At 40.1% G+C, this 20118-nt stretch overlaps 2 protein-coding genes across 2 annotated transcripts in view; one reads left to right on the plus strand and one right to left on the minus strand.

Moving 5' to 3' along the window:
* LOC111655836 (uncharacterized) overlaps positions 1-3606 on the plus strand; it is a 5335-nt gene extending 1729 nt beyond the window's left edge. Inside the window, exons 2-5 of the mRNA XM_023407369.2 lie at positions 211-288; positions 1214-1279; positions 2055-2335; positions 2600-3606. Of these exons, the coding sequence (XP_023263137.1) occupies positions 211-288; positions 1214-1279; positions 2055-2335; positions 2600-2737 (563 nt within the window). The 3' untranslated portion in view covers positions 2738-3606. The remainder of the gene's footprint in view (positions 1-210; positions 289-1213; positions 1280-2054; positions 2336-2599) is intronic.
* Positions 3607-4543: 937 nt separating this feature from the next.
* On the minus strand, positions 4544-14413 carry scyl1 (SCY1-like, kinase-like 1). Its single transcript, XM_023407332.2, has 18 exons — positions 14229-14413; positions 13459-13599; positions 12327-12449; positions 11965-12191; positions 11620-11710; positions 11063-11218; positions 10552-10710; positions 10235-10342; positions 9690-9803; positions 9410-9565; positions 9085-9273; positions 8459-8534; positions 8048-8239; positions 7739-7887; positions 7513-7602; positions 7031-7351; positions 6458-6536; positions 4544-6157 (listed from the first exon to the last, which is right to left on the minus strand). Exons 1-18 carry the CDS (start codon positions 14334-14336, stop codon positions 6033-6035), a joined length of 2604 nt encoding a protein of 867 aa, XP_023263100.1. The 5' UTR covers positions 14337-14413; the 3' UTR covers positions 4544-6032.
* Positions 14414-20118: the final 5705 nt, after the last annotated feature.

Raw genomic sequence — 20118 nt, forward strand, 5'->3', positions numbered from 1 at the left:
CTGGTCTCCGCCCACAGCCGGGGCACATAAAAACGTAGCTGTCTCCCACTTTCACCTTTCGCTCTTTGTTTCTTTAAGGAGGGATCTTGTACTTTATTACATTTTTTTTCATTTATACTGACAGAAGTAGAGACCGATTTTGTTTTATAGGCAACTCACAATAGTTGAGGGAATAGACGTTTTCTTGTCTTTTTGCCACGATATCATAAGTTTTGTTCATCGCCAAACTAAAGTTTCTGGAGGAGGTCTCTCCCCTGAACGCCGCCTGTGACAGCTTCACTACTGAAGGTAAGAAACTCCTTGATATAGGCTGACATAACTATCTGACACTAAATTATTAAATTGATTTGATTGTCAAATTGAAACTGAAATTGACTGCTAAGGCAACTAACTGACCCAGATGGGCCAACATTTTACCCGTTTCTTTTTGACACAGGCAGACACCAGGAGCAGGACATTTTTTCGTTTTTTAAAAACACAAATTCAGTCTGGCTTCTTCTTTTCCATTACCCCTGACAAATAACTTTACCGCTTTGTTTCGTTTTCATTTGTGGGTGGGCCTTCGGCGCCTCTGTGCTTCTGATTGGCTGCTGTGCTCTGTCAATTATGTTTGCACTGTAATCAACATAAAGTTTGAAGTTTTGCCTTCTGAGTGCAATGACAAACTAAAAGGATTGTGAGACAGACACAGTGAGACAGACTTTTTGATTATTATTATTACTATGAAAATTAAAAATATGAAAAACATTTTTAGGTCATTACAGGTCATTGAAAAAAATTATGTAAGAACATAATAATAAATAATTATTCAATTATAACCATTAATTATTAAAGACTAAAGGGCATTGTAGTCTGTCTGTCTATCTTTGTTTTGCAATATATATATTTGTATGTAGTCATTGTACTGTCTACAGTCAAATATGATACATTTGGTACATTTGTTGTACATTTATTGGCTAAAAAGTTTATTCTCATACTAATTTTTAGAATTAAGTTTTGCTTTGATGTACAGAGTGCATGTAGTTATGGCACTGTGAATCTCGTGCAATAGGATTTCAAAACAACATATCACACCAAATATGAAGTTAATGTGAGGGAACTAACTTAGTTAAGACTAGACTAGCAGCTAGACTACCTCAGGATATACTTCTGTACATGATTACATCAAATCTTTGCTTTTCTTGTAATATTTGTGATTGATTTGTTCCTTCAGGTGCTGATTCTGTCAGACAGTCAAACCGGGCTAAAAATCTGAGAACAGGCAATAGCTCAAACCATGGTGAGTAAGTCCCATCAACAGCTGAACCACAGTAAACTACAGAGCACTCACACATTCCTCTAATCAACATTTTTTTGTTTCGGTCAACATAAAATTGTTTTTTAAATAATTTTTTAAAATTCAAGTTAAGTAAAATAGATAATGAGAAAAATGACAATAAAAAAGAGAGAGAGAGAACATGATAAAACATCAGCAAATAGTAAAATATATGATATAAGTAAAGGAAGAAGGATTTTCATCACTTTGGCAAAATAAACACACCGCCTAGATAAAAATGCTGCAACATTTCGGACATGAATCAAAATTATTTGTCTAAAGTATTCATTTTTTGCTTTATTATAATTTTTTGGAGAAGCCAAAGCTTGGGGACTTGATCGAAATCTTCCGTACAAACGTTTCGGGTGTGCGAGTGCCACTGCTAGATTATCAGCACTGGGCTGTGTACGTTGGAGATGGATACGTTGTTCACCTGGTGAACCTCGGTGAGTCATTTCTTTACCGTCTGTACAGAGTCTGGACTGATGCTCCCAAACACTGGCCACTCCCAGTAAAGACCTTCATTTAGCAGCCAAGATGCAATGCTGTGCAGACCAGAGAGTGCAGACCATTATTATTTAGTTGATTAAACCAACCAACATTTTATTCAACTTCCACAAATCGAATGATAAAACAAATCTCAACATAAATGTTCAAACTCATCATAAAACATGTTACAACCTTCAGATGATATATGAAGTCTAACTTATTTGTCTTTCCCTCTTCCTCATACTCTTAGGCTCAGACAGCTTCTCCAGCTCGTCCAACTCGTCCAAGCCACAAACAAAATCTAAGGGTAGCAAAGGCAAAGTAAAGAGACAAAAACTCAAGGATGTGGCAGGCAATGACGAGTGGCGCGTAAATAACAAACTGGACAACAAACGCAGTCCTCGGCCAGCCCAGGAAATTGTGAAGGAGGCCCTTTCCTTGGTGGGTCAGGACATGAATTACGATGTCACCAAGTGGAATTGTGAGCACTTTGTCAACAAGCTACGATATGGCATACGCAGATCTTGGCAGGTAGGTGGACCCAAAATTTCAAATCTATCTCTAGAAGGCAGATTTCCAAACTGTACCATAAATTTGTTTGTTTTCAACTGCTTTTGAGTTAGTTTAAGCTCATGCAACAATCACAGTTTGGTTAGGTTCATGATGTATTCTCATTAAGGTCGAAGGATTTGTTGAGTTGCAAATGTTAATACGAGACAAGTGATGAAAAAAATCCTGATACTGGAAAAAACATTTCTTACAACTGTGTGTGTGTGTGATTGATCTCTGGTACAGGTGCTAAAGTATACATTAGTAGCAGGAGCAGGATATGTGGGAGGAGCAGCAGGAACATTACTAGGACCATTGGGGACAGTGGGAGGAGCAGCCGGCGCAGCGGTTTACACCAAGGCTTTGCTGGATAAACTGGACTAGATAACTTCCTCAGTGTCGTCCTCCTCCTGAACTTATTTCTCCGTCAGTTGCCTACTCAATGAAATACATGAAATAAATTGAAAAATATCTTGTAATTTGCAAGTGTGTGTATTTGTTTCAATTTGTTTTTATGTCAATTCACAGCAAGTAGCTACCCCATGTTTAATTGCACTTATTCATTTAAAGGGCATGTTTTGACCCCAGATAATCCCAATTTACCATTATGAAAAAGGTATACAAAGATGTACTTCATTTTAATATGGATTATGCTGTAGATTAGATTTACTAACATTGTGCCTGGTCAGTTTAGAAACACAATAGAGCAATAGCTACACACATCCTATTCCAAATGTGGTGATGAAAGCAGGCAAGGACATCCTCTCTATTTCTAATGTTTCACCATATTTATTCAACCACAAGCAGCATCAATCTGCCAAACACCAGCATCAAAGGTTCTTCATGTTTGGCACAAACATTCACTTGGACTCAAAGATGAAACCTTTTCAGGAATTTCAAATTAATCAATTAACAACCAACCTAGGATCCACTATTGACTACAGTAGTATCAGACACCTGGAGCAGGTTTTTCATGATGACTAATTTACCACTTTCCAGTACTTGATCTTGAATCTTGGCATTAGGGATAAACAGCATCTGGAATATCTACACCTGAAATTGGCCGTTATATCACAGAGGTTAATCAAACTGCTTGTTCAAGTTAATAGAAAAACTGTAGAATTTCACATCTACTAATAAACCTATCTCAAGAATATATATCATTCTTAACAAAGTGGGCTTCATATTAACCATGCAAACAGATATTTTTTGCAAATGTAAATGATTGAAATAAAGAATGTATGAAAACTAAACCCAGGAATGTAACTGAACATATTTTATTTTGTCAGTTTTTTTTATTGATTTTCCTTTTATCTTGTAAGAGATCCTGTGTGGACAAGGTAGAAACTTTTCAGAAACAGAAGGACAAGCATCATGTCTGGTTTCCTGCAGACACCGATCGCTCACTTTGACAAAACTTCATACAGTTTCTTCCTCCACATTGTTGTTTTTTGCTCTGACATGCATTGTTAGCTGTGAGACCTTATGTAGACAGGTGTGTGCCTATCTAAATCCTGTCCAATCATTTGAATCGACCACAGGTGGACTCAAGTCAAGGTGTGGCTCAAAGATGATCAAGAGAAATGGGAAAAAGCTGAGCTAAATTAATTGTCATAGAAAAAAGTCTGAATACTTACGTCAAAGTGATATTTCTGTTTTTCCTTTTTAAAAAATGTGTTAAAATTTCTAAAGTTCTGTCTTTGCTTTGTTATTATAAGGTATGGGTGGGAGGGAAAACATTATTTTGGATTTTAGCATAAGGCTGTAACATAAAATGTGAAAAAGGTGGAGTCTGAACACTTTCTGAATACACTATATATAAATATATAATTATTAAATATAACTTATATAAATATAAGTAATTACTATAAACGTATTCTTTGAATAAAAAAATACATTCATGGTTTCCCTTAAACTGATATTTAATTTGTTATATACAAACATTTGTATTTGCCTGTTTTACATTCTGGCCTGTGAATGCCGAACTGTTATCATGAAGCATGAAGAAACGAACCTCTTTCCTTGAATGGCTCAGTACTTCATGACGCTTCCTTTCACCATCAGTTAATGTATATCTCACCTGTGAAATGGCTTTGTACATTTGACAAGCTGAGGTCATGCATTTTATTTGATTTTAATTGTGGTTATTTAGAAGTGAGGATGACCTAACACACAAACAGTCCTCTAATGTAAGGAAGAAACATACGTTTTATTTTACAATAGCTCACATGCTACATGATTTGGATTCTCTGAAAAACATCCCCTCCAGCTTTCTTCAGAATAATGCAGCATAGTTCCTGACCTGTCCTGACCACCCCATACCAGGACATTAGCTCCAATGGTGATGGCTATTGATTGCGTCACTTGGCTTATCTATACAGCATTTTGTATTATAACACCCAACCTAACAACACCATATACAACAGGAGATATGGGGTCACACTGAAAGGTTTGATGGAAACAGAATCTGCTGGTTTGAGGCATCTCAGGTCCACTTTTGAAATTTTCTGCTGAAATTGGGGGGTTCTTATGATCCTACGGAGCAGATCTGTAATTAAATAAAGGCACAAATAAAAGAGTAAAAGAAACGTCTCCTTTACCCAGACCACACCCAATATTGACTAAAATAACTGCAGGATTAATATTAATATCCTCAAATGATCCCAAAGGGTTTTGGTGAGATCTGTAGGATTATACAGGTATAAATGTATAACAAGACCTTCCAAATAAAACTCTGATTTCATAAACCCTCCACCCCAGCACTACAGCTCATGGGACACAGAAAACGGCATGTAAATGCACAAATTGATTTCCCCTTGAAACCTGGTGTCCAGCTTCTATTTAACAATGTTATGTCCATGTCCCAGCTGCTCTGTTATGTGTCTGCAGTGCATGTTTCTCATTTACAGATCTGAAACCAGTCCAAAAACTCACCTGTCAGGCCAGTTCAGTACAATAAAATACAGTGTGGTATGTGCAAAGTAAACTCAGCAGTTGTAATTTCGTGCTATGGAGCGTGTTATGCCGTACAAATACACAAGTGCATGCATGGACTGATTTTACATCTTAAATCTGTAATTAAGTGAAAGCTGAACTAAAACATTCATATCCACTGTGTGTGTGTGTGTGTGTGTGTGTGTGTGTGTGTGTGTGTGTGTGTGTGTGTACTGAAAAACTTTCAGTATAATAATAAGTTTGATTCTGAAATTCTGTTATATATGTTTATCTGTTTTTTTAAAAAGTGTTATTTCTTCATGTCATTTTAGGACAAGATGCACCATTTATATACATTTACTTTACAACTGCAACTTTATGAGTAATGAAAAAAACAACAACCAGAGTGACATGTTGTTAAATCACTTCTTCTGTAACTGCTGCTGCTCTGTGCTGCTTCATGTCTCTCTGGGTTTTGTTTTCCACTCTTATGTCTCTGCTTTTGTTTTCCATTGTTTTAGCTCTTCCATCCACAACACTGCATTCATAAAGAACTGGACTGTTGCTTTTTCCCCCCTCTGTCAGTTCTTTAGAGGCTGATCATCTACTCAGCAGAAGCAACTTCTCACAGTTTCACTTCTAACACTTCTTTCTGGTCCTTTACTTGTGGAATGTTGAGCGTCCATCTACTGCTCTGGGATCAGTGACTGCGGTCCATGTTCCTCCCTCTCAATCTCCACCCTCGTCAGTCCAGCTTGCGTGCGCCCAGTTTGAGAGGACCTTTAGCAGCTTTGCGCTCCGCCCGTTTTGCCTCCAGCTCTTTCCTCCTCTCTTCCCGTTTCTTCTTGGACAACTCGGCCTTGCTGAGACCTGGGCAGCAATAAAAACAGGGAGTTCAATGCACAGACGTACATTAAGTAATTAACGGTCAGGTAACAAGAATACTTGGGTATTAGTGTGAACACAGAAGCAGCTCAAGTGAGGAGGTAAAAATGGTCTAGTGATGGGACAAATGCTAGTGAAGCTGCATAGCACAACACATGCACAGAATTTGGATTTTTATTAAATGCCAGAGCAAGTGTAGATGCGACATGCACCATCTGTTTGCAGCTCATTTTGAGAAATTCCAAAGTCTCGTTTCTGACGAGTGAGACCAGCTGAGAGACTTACCCTGGCTTCCATCCACTGACTCCCAGCTCTCCTCCGCTGCCCAGTCTCCTGTTGCCTCTGCACCCCAGCTGTCTCCGGTCTGACAAGGAGAAAACACTGAAATCCTTGGACTGTCAAGAAATCCCTGACTATTTTCTTTTCTTATTAAATGTTCATGTTCTCTTGACCTAGTGATCAACTTCTCATCAAGAGAACGTAGTATTTTATTTTCACCACATTCAAAGGAGATGGTTCTTTTTTTATCCACATTGTCCTTTTTCATCCCTCTACCTCTATCTTCTAAATCTGATGGTAATCTAATGTTTACAGTTACATACATTTGATCACAGTCCTTTTGCTCAGCAGCAACCTGAATAGCTTACTTTGCAGACTGGAACACTTTAAACATGTAAAACAGATCAGTGAGGATGCAGCATTTTTTTCCGTATTAATAGAAGTAATTTTTTCTGTGATGTGTTTTTTCACTTTCAAGAGTCACAATTTCTCACACACTGATCATTTCAAATCTAATCAACACTAATTTAATCTGTCTATCTTTTGCTCTTTTGTCTTTTTGCTTCCCTCTGTCCTCACCATTGTGGCAGCAGTACTGGCTGTGTTTCTTTGGGACACGCTGGCGAACAGGTCGTTCTGACTGGCTCCCTTCGATGTGTTGCTGGTGTCCCAGTTGTACTCGCTGGCTAACCGCACCCCATCAGGCAGGGGGAGCGTCTTGTTGACCAAGGTTGTGTCCGTCTCCTCCTCCCCCCAGTCATTGCCCCAGCCCTCCTCGCCCGCAGAGCTCTGACCCTGGCCTTCCTTCTCGTTAGACCAGCTGTCGTCAGCGTCCCAGCCTGAGCTGCTCCAGTCAGAGCTCTGCTTTTTCACTGTCACGGAGGAGGACGACCGGCCCACCTTGATATTGAAGAGATGAAAAAAAAGATTAAAATAAAGACTAATTAAAATTTTTTATAAAAAGCTAAAATTTTAACCACTTCAAGAACACTAAATACAAAGTTCTTGGACTCCGTAAAGACAAGACAGGTGGATAATGGATCCAAATTAAAGGCTCATACTCCTCTGTCACTGGCCTTCTTTTTCGATGATGCCATTCCTGACCAGTCAGTGCTCCAATCATCGGGCTCTGCATGAGCTTTCTCTGGCTCCTTTGAGGCAAAAAAAAATAATCAACAATTCATGAGATTTGAAATTACAGTTATGTATTAACATAATCACACATACATGTGTGTCTAAATAATAATTATTAATTTTCTTGTTCAGTGAAAAGTAGTGAAATCAGACCTCCAAACTTCCCCAGTCCTCCTCGTCATCCCAGCGGTCCCCTTTTGGCTCATCATCATTGTCCGTTACTTCAAGAGTCTGTGATTGGTTGGCACTACTGGAGGCAGCGTGGTGACTCAGAGAGGCTTGCGGAGCGTTATCTTCAGAACCTGAAATAGAAAGAAAAACAAGAGATATGGTTTTAGACAGCATTACTAAGACTTCATCAGTCCTGGTTAAATAATACCTGGATTAGACCAAAATAAGGACACACTGAGTGAAAAAACCCTTTCTCCATGACTTCAAGTGAATCAAATTTGATTACTCTACCAGGTGCAGGTGCTGTGTCTGTGGCACTAGTAGGGCTGGTGGCGGGCCCGCTGCCCTCAGCTGCTGCACCCCCTTCTGTCCCTGGAGCGTTGCGGATCAACTTAGACGTTAGCGAAGACATGCCAGTCACGGCCCAGCCGGCCCAGCTAGAGGAGGCACCTGCAGCTTGAGCACATGACGATACATCCTTCTCTGCAGGACGGACAAGAGCGATCGTTTCAAGTTTTTAGTTTTAGAATTTCAGAAATATAACTGACAGAAATTTCTATACTTGAGGTAGTTGCAGAAGTATTTGCTTTCCTTTCCCCAGAAACAGAGCAAGGTAAACAAAAAGGTAAAATGTATTCCTTGCTGAATGAAATCATTTAAATAGACAGCAGACTTTGCATCTCAGTGCAATATGTTACACACCTATATCGGCCAGCTTGGTGGGGTCTTCTGACACGGTCTCCAGCTTGGAAAGGAAACTCTTGATGGCTTTGAATGCCTGACAAAGAGATAGATGATAGAGCACATCCTAAGCAGAAATACAGCAGCACGGGATAAACACCATATTTCATATAATTTCATTTCACCATCATTCATAAACCAGACAGAAATATTTAGCCTAAGTAAAAACTAATCATATCACAAGCCAGCTAAACACTACAGCTTGTCACTGACATTTCAAACATCCCTGTCTCATCCAAGAATTTAACCTGGGATTGCTGTGTTTACAAATAAACAGTCCAACTGTGTATATGAGATTATGTGTCTAAACCTCATTAAACTGCTGGTCATTACAAAGAATCTATCTCATTTTACTCTTAAATAACCTTGACTACATTTTCTCTCCAACGTTTTTTTGTAATAGCTGCCGGTTGTAGTGACCAGGCGTTATTCCACTACACTATGTGATTGCTGCACTTGCTGAATCTTTACTATTTAATATGAGCCACAGTGACAAAAAATGAATGAGGCATTTTACTGAATTAATAATAATCTATGTACTCATGATAAAGTTTCATTCAGTATTAAGTAAAGTAAGTCATGTGTACCTGGTCCCTGACGCTCTTATCAGGGTCCACAGTGATGGCACAGAGGGTGGGGAGGATGCGGGCAGCGATCTCCGTTACACTGTAGTAGTTGTGAGTGGCGGCAAAGCCCAGCACACCAGCGGAGCGTGAAGCTGGGAACGGGTCTTTAGTTGCTCGTGAGAAGGCAGAAACCAGAACACGCTGTCTAGTCTGTGAAGAGAGGGATAACCAAATTAGCCTTGAGCAGATTCTTTGCTGAACTTTGGTAGAAGTGTTTTCTTTTTTTTTTTGGGGGGGGTTGCATTAAATGAACTAAGTGTTGCACATTGGTGTGGGTGTGATTTACCCCGGCGTTGAGGTAGGAGGCGATCTTGCCCAGGCAGACAGTGGTGTTGCACCGGATTGGGCCTTGTTCATCTCTGGCCTGCAGCCGGGCAAAGTGACGCATGAGCTCCTGGTTCAGGTTGGTCTCATTCAGTTTGGGAGCCAGTAGCAACATAGACTGGACGGGGAGAGGAAGAAAAAGAGGAGAGCAGTGGCTACAGCAGGTTGACAACATCTAGTACACGGGTAATATGTAATATGTGATGACACCTCCTGGTTTGTGGTTGTTCTGTGCAAACTACCTTAACAGTCTGTTCTCTGATGGCGGGGTTGGTGTCTGTGAAGCCGTGAACAACGTGGGGAAAAATCTGCGAGTTGACTGCTGCCTCGTTCAGATACTGAATGAACTGCTCCATCTGAGAGACAGAGACACACACAGAAAGGAGGAACAACGGTAGAGCGAATAAATGTTTGTGTCCTTTAACACAGGCTAACAAACAGCACAGGCAGATAAAATGTCTTGCTCATCTATTTTATCCTACTTTTTACTGATGTTTTTCATTCCCAGCTATAAAACAGACGAGCTGCTAATTTTAAATGGGTAGCAAAGGTAGGGAAATAAAACTCAAATAACATATGCACTAATTCCCTGTAAAACATTCACCTCTCTTCACACAGATCACACTTGGTTATAGCTTACACATTCAGAAAATCCTGCTCCAAATGCTCATTTCTTTTAATGCAGAATTTAGCTTGAAGGCATTTCTGAAATCCATTTCCAGCGCTGCATGGGAGGTAAAGCTACCTCCATGAGTGCAGATAAAACAGGCCTGTAGTAAGTACAAACCTGCTGCAGCAGTCGTATCCTCATGGCTCGGTCTGTGGAGGAAAACATCTTCACGATGACTGGGATGATCTTTTGTTGGTATTCTTCTGCTGAAAGGAACTTCCCTACCTGGCACACAGACGGATGGAGAAGATCGAAGAGATTTTAAAAAGTGGGTACAGGTGTAACTTACAAATCGAGCCTGAAACGAAGCACTGAATATTAACATAAGCATAACCACGTCTTACTTTGACTTAGTTTGAACAATGGTTTTGTGAATGTTTTTACTTCCTACTTACTATTTAGTAAGGTGTGAGGGTGAGAGGTGAGGGGTTTACCTTGAACAGCGGTGTGAGAACGACAGCACCAGCATTGCCAAACTCAAAGGCGGTGAGCAGCTGAGGCAGAACTTTGTGTTTACAGAAGTCTTCGGGGAAGGAGTCCAAATTTTCACTCAGATCCTGGAAGAACTGCTGCTTCTCGGCTGGATCCTTGATCTAGACAGGGCGAATTTAGGGACATACTTTCAAATTCTACTGATATTTATCATCTATTGTACACAATAATAATTATGCTAACATTATGACTTGATTTTCATGATTTCAAGACTTCTGAGAAACATATTAATTGAGTAAATGCTAGAGCTGTAATATAGTATAGTTTCCATTGCTGTGAGACAGCAAAGTTTGGTGTTTGCTTCACTAAATTAAACAATGTACACCCAGAATAGGTCCACCAGAGTTTGTTCAGCTTTTGTCCTATTATCTAATAATTTAGGTTGTGAGTATACTGGTGGAGTTTGATTGTAGCTCTGAGGTCTTAGTTGTGTCTCTATTCAAGTCTCCGGACCTGTATCTCCTCCAGGAAAAGGTTGCTCTCCACAAAGCTGTTGCTGAGGAATCCCCCAGTGGCTCTACAGTTCTGGAGAAAGCGTGCTGGGTTGGGCCGAGCCCGGGGGTTGGCCCCCACCAGCTCACAGTAATGAGGGACCAGAGCCTTGGGGATCTGTGAGCACAAAGGAAACAAGAGAGAGAACACAACTCTGTGAGCAATACTACTCTAGGTCACAAACAAAGACTCCTTTTAGCAGATTTCTTAACTGGCACTCTTTTAATTACATCATCTTGCTGTGCCCTCTTCTTCTGTAAAAGTTTAATGGCACCTGACTGGAAAACTAGCATCACCAGCTATTGCAGTAACAGCAGTGGATGGAAACAAGCATCAATTTGCATTTAAATTGATAACCTTTGATAAACCTTTGTATGGAAACTGATTTACTGGTAAGACAATATTTTTTCAATACCTATAAAAACCTGAAGAATCTTTAGAATAATCAAGTGGAAATACGGCGAGTATCAATAACAATGGTTAAGTAATTAGACAAAAGAACGGTCAAGGTGACGCACCTTTCCTAGTGAACGGAGGGAGGACGTGCGAGGTAGTGGCCCATTGAACACTTCCCAGATCAGGCAGCCTAGCCGCCACACCTCCCCTGCCCTGCAACAAACATGCACATAGTTCCATAAAAAAAAAGTTACAACAGAAAACTAGGCAGTGGCAAGGGCCAGGTTTAACATCATCTCATCAGCACTTAACTCAGGTATTGTTACATGGTCTTATAACGAACCTCTTCTGACATTTCTGCACTTTCTCCAAATATTCTTGTTGCTGCTCCCTTTTACTTCCTGTGTAACATATTATTGTGACTAGTTCCTCTCAATTTGTTTGTTTTTTTAATCCCCCTGTCTTACCATTTCTCTCCACTGCTGTTGGACATCTCCGGTGGGTCATATTTCTCCATGTCTGGGTAAACAGCCTTCGGGGCAGGGAGTGTGACCCCACTTGGGTCGCCCTGCTCAGGGACCACATGGTCAAGGGCCCCTAGCTTCCACTCTCCAGCTCGATCCACAAAAACAGCCCACACGCCCAAGTTGTTATGAAGCAGGTGGCAGTCGTTGACCAGGAAACTCAGAGCTTTCTGTGGTAGACGGTAAACGGCAGAGGTAGCGCAAAAAAAGTTAAACAGCAAGAGAGGGCTTGAAGAGGATAGTGACAGAAATGGCTAAACTATGGCGGCCCTGAAAGTATCAGCTGGCACACTGTCCCTCCTTACCACTATCTGGTGCAGTCCCCAGGAGATCTCCAGTTCCCCAACACCGCCCTTCTCTGCCTGGGCCTTCAGGTGGACTGCCAGAGGTGTCACCTGCTCAGTAACCAGGTACAGGCTCTTCTCTGTCTGTAACAACCACAAGCATGATTGATTATCATTTAGTGGCTGTTTTATTGACCACTGCAAAAACACTGAACTAGAAGGCTGAATGAAAGGATTAAAAATAATGTCATCTATAATAAAAACACAAAACACCTAACATATAGTATATATACACAATAGCAACAAAATTGCCAGTTAAAATTACATGTTAATATCTTTTACTTAATTTTTGTCATTGTGTACTACATGGTAATATAACAGGTAGTTAACACAATAACTCAATACACAGTAAAACAGTATTTAGATATTGACTTCTGGGTTATAATATTGTTTTAATTATCCATTTATATAATATTACAATGTTTCAGGAAACAAATGAAATTATCATTTCATTAGCATAGGTTTTTTCTTTAAGGCAATAAAAGTTAACACTGAATTATTACCTGGACAACACAGCCGTGCACAAACACTAACATTTAAAAAGACTTTATGGCAGGAATCTTACTGAGTTAAGGACTTGGGCAACTTCCTAGTTGCTGCTCAGTTTTAGTAAGTGTGATCAATAGTAAGCATCTTCAGAATTTTAATTATGCACAAACACAAATGAGGTGGAAGACGATTTATACACGGGCTGGTTTTAATTTCAAACTGTCATATCATGTCATAGATGCACCGATTTCGAGCATAACAGTAATCTAATAATCTGAAACACAAAAACTGAGAAAACTGTGTAATAATCTGCATACATTATGTTGTACACTACTCACTACAGTTACTGTACAAATATTCAAGGCCTCGAGTGGCATATTCACACTCACCTCTATCTGAACGTAAACAGGCAGAGAAGAGCAGATGGTGGAGATGAGACACAACTAATTATATTATAGTTACATGACAAAACAGGGCTACTCATAATTTTGCAACATGCCACAAAGCAGGCACAATGACCTTTTCTTTTAAACATTACAGACAATGGCAGAGTGTGCAGACGTAATGACAGTGGGCACAAATTAACACACAAAAGCAAACATACCTCTAATCCATCCACATAGGCCAGGATGTTGGGGTGACGCAGGGTCTTCATACGCTTGAAGGCAGCCTTGGCCAGCTGGGTTTGCAGCTCTGTACCCTGTGCTACCTCGTACACAAACACAGAGACCGGCTCTCCACTGGTCTGAGGAGACAGGTTGGGGTAAAATGACTCACTCACATACATTGACATGCCACACTTTAAACGTTTGTGCTTTGTGTAAACAAATCAGACATGAATTGAAAAATCAAGTATAGTCATATCACCACATCATATTCAAAGAGGGTGATTCAGGACAATGAAAACAGGAAGCTGCTGCTTGGCTGTCATTATGTGGCCCTGCAGCGATGAGGATGACTGTCTGGATTCAGCTTCTCAGAGATATTCATCAAGGCAGTTTGTTCCGTGAGGAGCTATTAGCGATGAGAGACGACACCTTTATCCGTGTGATGAAGCCTGAACACGACTGCGATAAGAGCTGTTAACTCGGCTAAAACCGGGTGACGTGGCGAGAAATACGTGTCTGTCTCAGCGAGTAAACAACGCCTAAGCTCACATCGTTAGCGAAAACAGAGCAACCAGAAACATTTATATCAGTACTGACATGCACTCCGCCAGACAGAAGAGACCAATACAGGTATAACTGACTCGTTACCACGCCGGTATAACAACGGACAACGTATCTGGAGGCTAATTAACAGACAGGCCTCCATAACGAAGGCGAGCTAACGCTAACCGCTAGCGGAGAGTCGGCAGCGCTCTCCATCTTTTACCTTTCGCTTCCCCCGATGTAAAGTCCATATTCCAGACTTTTCTTGGGTGTCTGGAAGAATTTCATAAGCAAAGTCTTTGACAGGATCCCTGGCAAAAAAGGACCACATCTCCTCTTTCCTCCACACCTCATCAAACACACACAGAGACCGACGAACAACACAGACTACTGTAAGAGGCTAGCTAGCAAATGGCACGGATGTGAAATGGCTCCGTGGGAACTCTGTTTCTCCCCTTTAGTTCCACATTAGGTTGGTGTCAGTAAACCTAATCAAATTCATTATTCAATAATTCAGAAGTATTCTTAGTAAAAACTGAATCTAGATAAGATTTAATGCAGATAAATTCCTCTCAATATCTAGTTAAGGTTACAATCTGAAGCATTTTTGATGAGACTTCGTATGTTAGAAAAATTATTTTTCTTTGTAGCAAAGGACAACTGTATTCCATAACATTAAATTGTTCATCACATGGACGCATAATCAATACCAAAGAATGACATTTAAATATTATGGATTATGAGATAATGGGCCGCTGGTTTCCACTTAGATTATCCACATGGTCAAGAGGGCTACAGACACAAAACGCCCCTTATTGATATAAATCAAAAATGTCCCCAGTACAATGCAACACTAAAGCAGAATATAAACTCAAATGATCTGGGCTTTAATGCAGGTCCCACATTATAACCTACATTCAAATGGTAACAAATTTGTTTAATCAACCAACCTCCAACAGGGGTCAATAGATATTAGTTATATCAATATCAGATATTAGTTTTGCCTGTGGAGAACTTATAAGAACTGGAGACAGTAACATGACAACCAAAAGAAAATAAAAGGCAGAGACAAAGTAGTGGATGATCAACACAAACGTGGTAGTCATTGTTTAAGAGTATTTTTTTTTTAATTTGCATATAAGGGTTCTCTAAACATGGGCAAAGAGGACAAATAAGTTGTTCCAAATGACTGAAATTGATAAAACAAATCTTAACTTGAACAATTCTTTAAGAAAACAATACACAAAAAAAACTTAAAAGTCGCCTACATGTATGAAAATGTATAGGAGACTTATGATCTGACCTTACATACAGGACCAATATATTCATTATATCTCTAAATAGCATGACAGGACCCTAAATTACCCAACCAGTGATCAATACTGTCTGCTGTGTATTTAGACATGTATCAACAAACTGCTCAAAACTTCAGTAGGAACACCATGCTGCGCCAGAGCACAGTCGGGGCTTTTGTTTGTTTCATAGACATACCTGAATGCTCAGCAGTAGGTTTTAGGGCCCTGGTGGTCTGGGTTTTTGGGAACCCTGTGGGTCTGGTTGTTCATAACTGCCAGACCAACTATTGTACAACTGTGCAGCAAAGCCACATTATTCTGTGATAGATGATTTCAGACGTGTAGACGTGAAGCTATTTTGGTTGAGGAGCACATCAGACATATTTCCATCTGAGAACGCCGTCAGTGTTTCACTTTAGGATTTTGGTCAATTTGCAGTGAGTAGTCTTAGTAAATTGATCAGTTACATCAGACCTGTGGGAGCTCAAGAGTCCTTCTCCTCAGTATTTATCTCCAAGGGCCAGTGTTGAGATGATCACTATATAGGATTATAGATTCTGTGCAACTGCTCTTCAGTTTAATATTAGTGGTAATTTTCAAGATAACACGTCACATATGACATTTGATCTGTAACTGAGGGCTGAAGCCAATCAAGACACTACAATGAAAATACGTTGCCATATATTGCTTTTTGTGTTTCACTTTCACACATAACATCTTAACTGCATCTCATGCTATATAGTGTTTTACTGTACAAATACAGGTGAGTTACAGAGGACATTGTGACTTGTCTTAATTGCAGGTTTATTGAAGCTGTTCTGGGGACTTGTGTTGACTTAGTTCTTGTTCCTTTCATTTGTCACCCATTTGTGCAAAATTCATGTTCTAAATTTGTTTTTGCAAGTATGTTATGTAAAAACACCAGACACCTTTATTCAACATGTTTTTGGCTCCTAACCTCTCGAAGCCTTTAACTCATGTTAACACGTTTGACAGGGATAACAAATAGGTTCTCTTTATTAGAGGCATATAACATTAACATCTCAGTTTTAAAATTTGCATGACATGCAAACATCAATAACAATTGATTCTTAAATGCTTTAAGGTACAGTATAGGGTATAATATTAAGTACATACATTTTTATCCAAGGTGTATATAACATTCGGTAATATACAAACATAATTTAATATCATCTAATGTGACATTGGCCCATTAGTGGCAGAAAACTTGGAAAAGGATGGATTAACCAAGTACAAAATGTGTTTAAGTTTGTACCAAAATAAACAATTTGAACTCCAAACAGGAATTAAACTGCCTCCTACATGAACAGTCCAGTCTCTCTTGTAGTTTATGGATATTTGTCTCCTAACAGCCGGTGTCCACATACAAGAAAAAACAAATTTTCAGACATCTTCTACAGCCATTGACAATTCTTTGGTACAACTTCCATTTTTCCACTCAACTTCATAAATCCTTATGAATTAACATCACTTATTGTGTATTTTACACCACATACAAGATTTTGTAACAGTCTTACAAAAAAAAAAGTAAGAAAACCCTTTATTTTTAAAAAACAAATCTAAAATTCAAAAATGTTTTAATTATAACCTTGTTACCTGTAATTGTCCCGTTTTGCCGTTCTTTTCAAAAGCTTTGGCATGTTACTGAGCAGGGCTTTTACGCCTGTGAACACATTATGACCAGTTGACTTCATCTTGCAGCTAGTTTTTGTTTCCGAAGGTCTGTAAACCCACATTTATCTTACCACCCCGACCCCACACAGCATACTAAAAAAGCAAGACACCGCAGGGAATTGAACCCCGTCCCGACAGAGTCAGGAGTGCCACCACCGGAGTCTTTTGCTTTTGTTGTTGCTGCAATAAAGGGCAAAAGCAAAACCTGGAGGAACAAAACCAAAGAGTTTGTTCCTCCAGGAAAAGAAAACCCCTAAACACCTGCTGCTATATTATCCTGTCACCACATGGGGATTTCTCTTGGTCACGAGGCTGAAACTAGAAGAAAGAGACAACTGGTTTCCCCAATCCCCAGCATTCCCCATAACAACACTGCATTGGTGTATGACTGATTCCTCGATATCCTTTTATCCATATTAACAAAGCCACGATACCAGCATCCCTGGTGAAACTCAAAGCCGTTTTCCCCATTGCAATTCAGCAGGATTCGCGGGTCAAACGAACTGTGAAGGCTTTCTTGCCAAGTTTACGGCTGTAATGGAAAGAAGACAGACAATTTAAGCCTCCCCACCCCCCCTCCCACATAAACCCCACACTGAAATACCAATACTCATCCAATATGACAAAGTTTGTCAATATGGTTATTGTTTACCGCAAGTGGCGAAGCAGCATTTGCCACAGCTATTCTTCCTCAGTGATGCGCAATTCTTCCAAGTAATAAAGACTGTACCCTAGAAGCGGGATGTACCAAGATATCCCATGACTCCCTGCAGCGGTTTAAGTCGCCTGGCTCAGTAGCAAGTTAAGCTGAACGAGAAATCTGAAAGGAAGAGAGAGAAGTGTTGCCCCACCCCAGAAAACCCCTGACCGAATACTACTGCAATGTTTGACAACGACTTCATGGACATTATGTTGTGTATTACGAATAAAATGTTATGCAGAGCTGATGTGCATGCAACATGTTGAGTTACACATTTAAGCCATGGTATGTTAAAGAAAAAAATCAAGGGAACCGAAATTACTTAACTTAGCACCCATGAGACTGAAGTGATGCAGTATTAGCGAGACAAGCTTGCAGCTCTTGATCTTAATGTGACTGGATTCTCAGAGTTCCATCACAGGTTAGGCCATCCCAGATGACAAATAGACAATTTTTTTTTAGGTAATTTGACCTGAGAAACCAAAGGGAAAAGAAAAAAGGCACACACAAACACAGAGAGCGGGGCTTCTGCGAAGGACGTCAAGGGTTCAGATTTAAGCTCAAGCGCACAGGGGGTTGGTACTTCATTCAGGGGCCACACTCAAATTCGCTGACAGCTTCCACAGATGGCTTTGCATTCAGAGGCAGGCGAGATCGGAGTGGACAGACGAGAATGATCTGAAACAAAGAGTGATCTACACAACACACCCACCACACAATACTCAAAGATTCGAGTTCTACTCATCTTATGGTTTAAGATGCAAAGCAATAGGGCCCCGTGGCCAAAGAGGAATATGCTAGTAAAGCATTGTTGTTACTGATGATTTGAGGTTAACATAAAGCCAGTTCCAAGATGTCATTTTTCCAACTACAACATTGCAGAAGTTTTTTTAACAAGTTAAGCCAGCACCTTATTACACGCTCCAGGTTAAAGGACTTCACTCGTGCTTGAACCAGTCTTGCACGCTGATTTCTGTGAAGAGAAGTGTAGGGATACACCCAACCAAACCAATGCACAATATAAAGTACGGCAACACATTTGCGCTGCATTTCAGACCAAATTCAAGCTGCACCATGCACAGCTTTCCTCAGCCACTTAAATTTTGAGAACCTCGCACAGTTGCACGATTCAAAGTAATTTAATTCGACCAACCTGCCACCTGCACAGTTGCACAAGGGCTAGTAGCTGAGGGCTAATAGTTCCAATCCATATGCATCAAAAAAAAAAAAACAACCTGACTCCATTTGTTCAAACTGCATGCTGGTTGATTTCAAAAAGGCAGGATGATTCCTGTGTTGTCCTAGGTAGACTGCATTCTTCCTTGGACTGTTCTGTAAGATCAGAGAGGCAGACAAGAAACACACCCACCCCCTCCCCTCACAGTATCGTAGAACTGACTATTGTTATCCTTACCCAAATGCTTTACTGCAGATAACGTCAGAATCAATGAAGGTCCATCAAATCTTCCCGTTATCACAAGAGAATCTTGTTAAGAAAGCACAGCAGTGCTATTTCTACAGTCAGTATAGCAAGTTGCTTTCATTTCAAGAACAATGAGGGCAGTTGAGCCCAGTCAAGATAAGTGACCCCTCTAGGGTTGAAAATTTTCTCCTTTCCAACATCAATATTTGATGGATTCAACTTATCTGCCTTCAATATCCACTTTGAAAAGGATGTCATTCGAGCCCAGGTCACATCCGTGCTCTACAAAGCTCCAAGCTTTTGTCATACCTGAAAAAGCACAAGAAAAAGCTCCCCCACACAAGCCCCCAAAAGAACAAATGCATACCAAAACTGTATTCAATCACAACAAGCTATGCATTTATTATGCAATAAGAAAATCCTTTACAGATAGTTCACTCATTGTATTGTCAATACAAGGCATAGTAACTAATTGCAAAGGAATTGCAATGGAGGCATCTAGCCAGACAATGAATGTTAAGAGAAATGTGAACACATTTAGTGACCTTACGTGATGCTCGATGCGCAAGAAAACTTGTACATACAATGAGTTAGGAGAGTTCCTGATGGTCTCGGGTATTGGAAAGCGCACAGGACACAGCACACTGAAAAATGCAAAGGAAAAAGCCTCTCTCCCACAAAACCCTTCCCCAAATACAATGAAGCAGTACACAACTATAAGACAATCACTGCATTACAGTAATCAGAAGTACAACTGCCTTAGTGAAGACACAACTGTTTGACTATGAATACAATTCAAAAGATTGGAAGCTATTTCCAGAAGAAGCATTTAAATACCGCAGGCCTGAACGCGAGGGATTCCTTCCTTATGAAATGTAGACGTGGACTTGAATGTAGATTTTGAAGGGCGGGCCATATAACTTAATCTGCAAGAGTCACAAATACACAGCCCCCTCCCAACCCCACAAAGCAACTTGAAGCCTGCACAAAATTACAATGA

This window comes from Seriola lalandi, unplaced genomic scaffold, assembly GCF_002814215.2.
Source record: "Seriola lalandi dorsalis isolate HSWRI2012SDOR001 ecotype SW California unplaced genomic scaffold, Sedor1 jcf7180002054333, whole genome shotgun sequence".
In the NCBI taxonomy this organism is placed as follows: domain Eukaryota; kingdom Metazoa; phylum Chordata; class Actinopteri; order Carangiformes; family Carangidae; genus Seriola; species Seriola lalandi.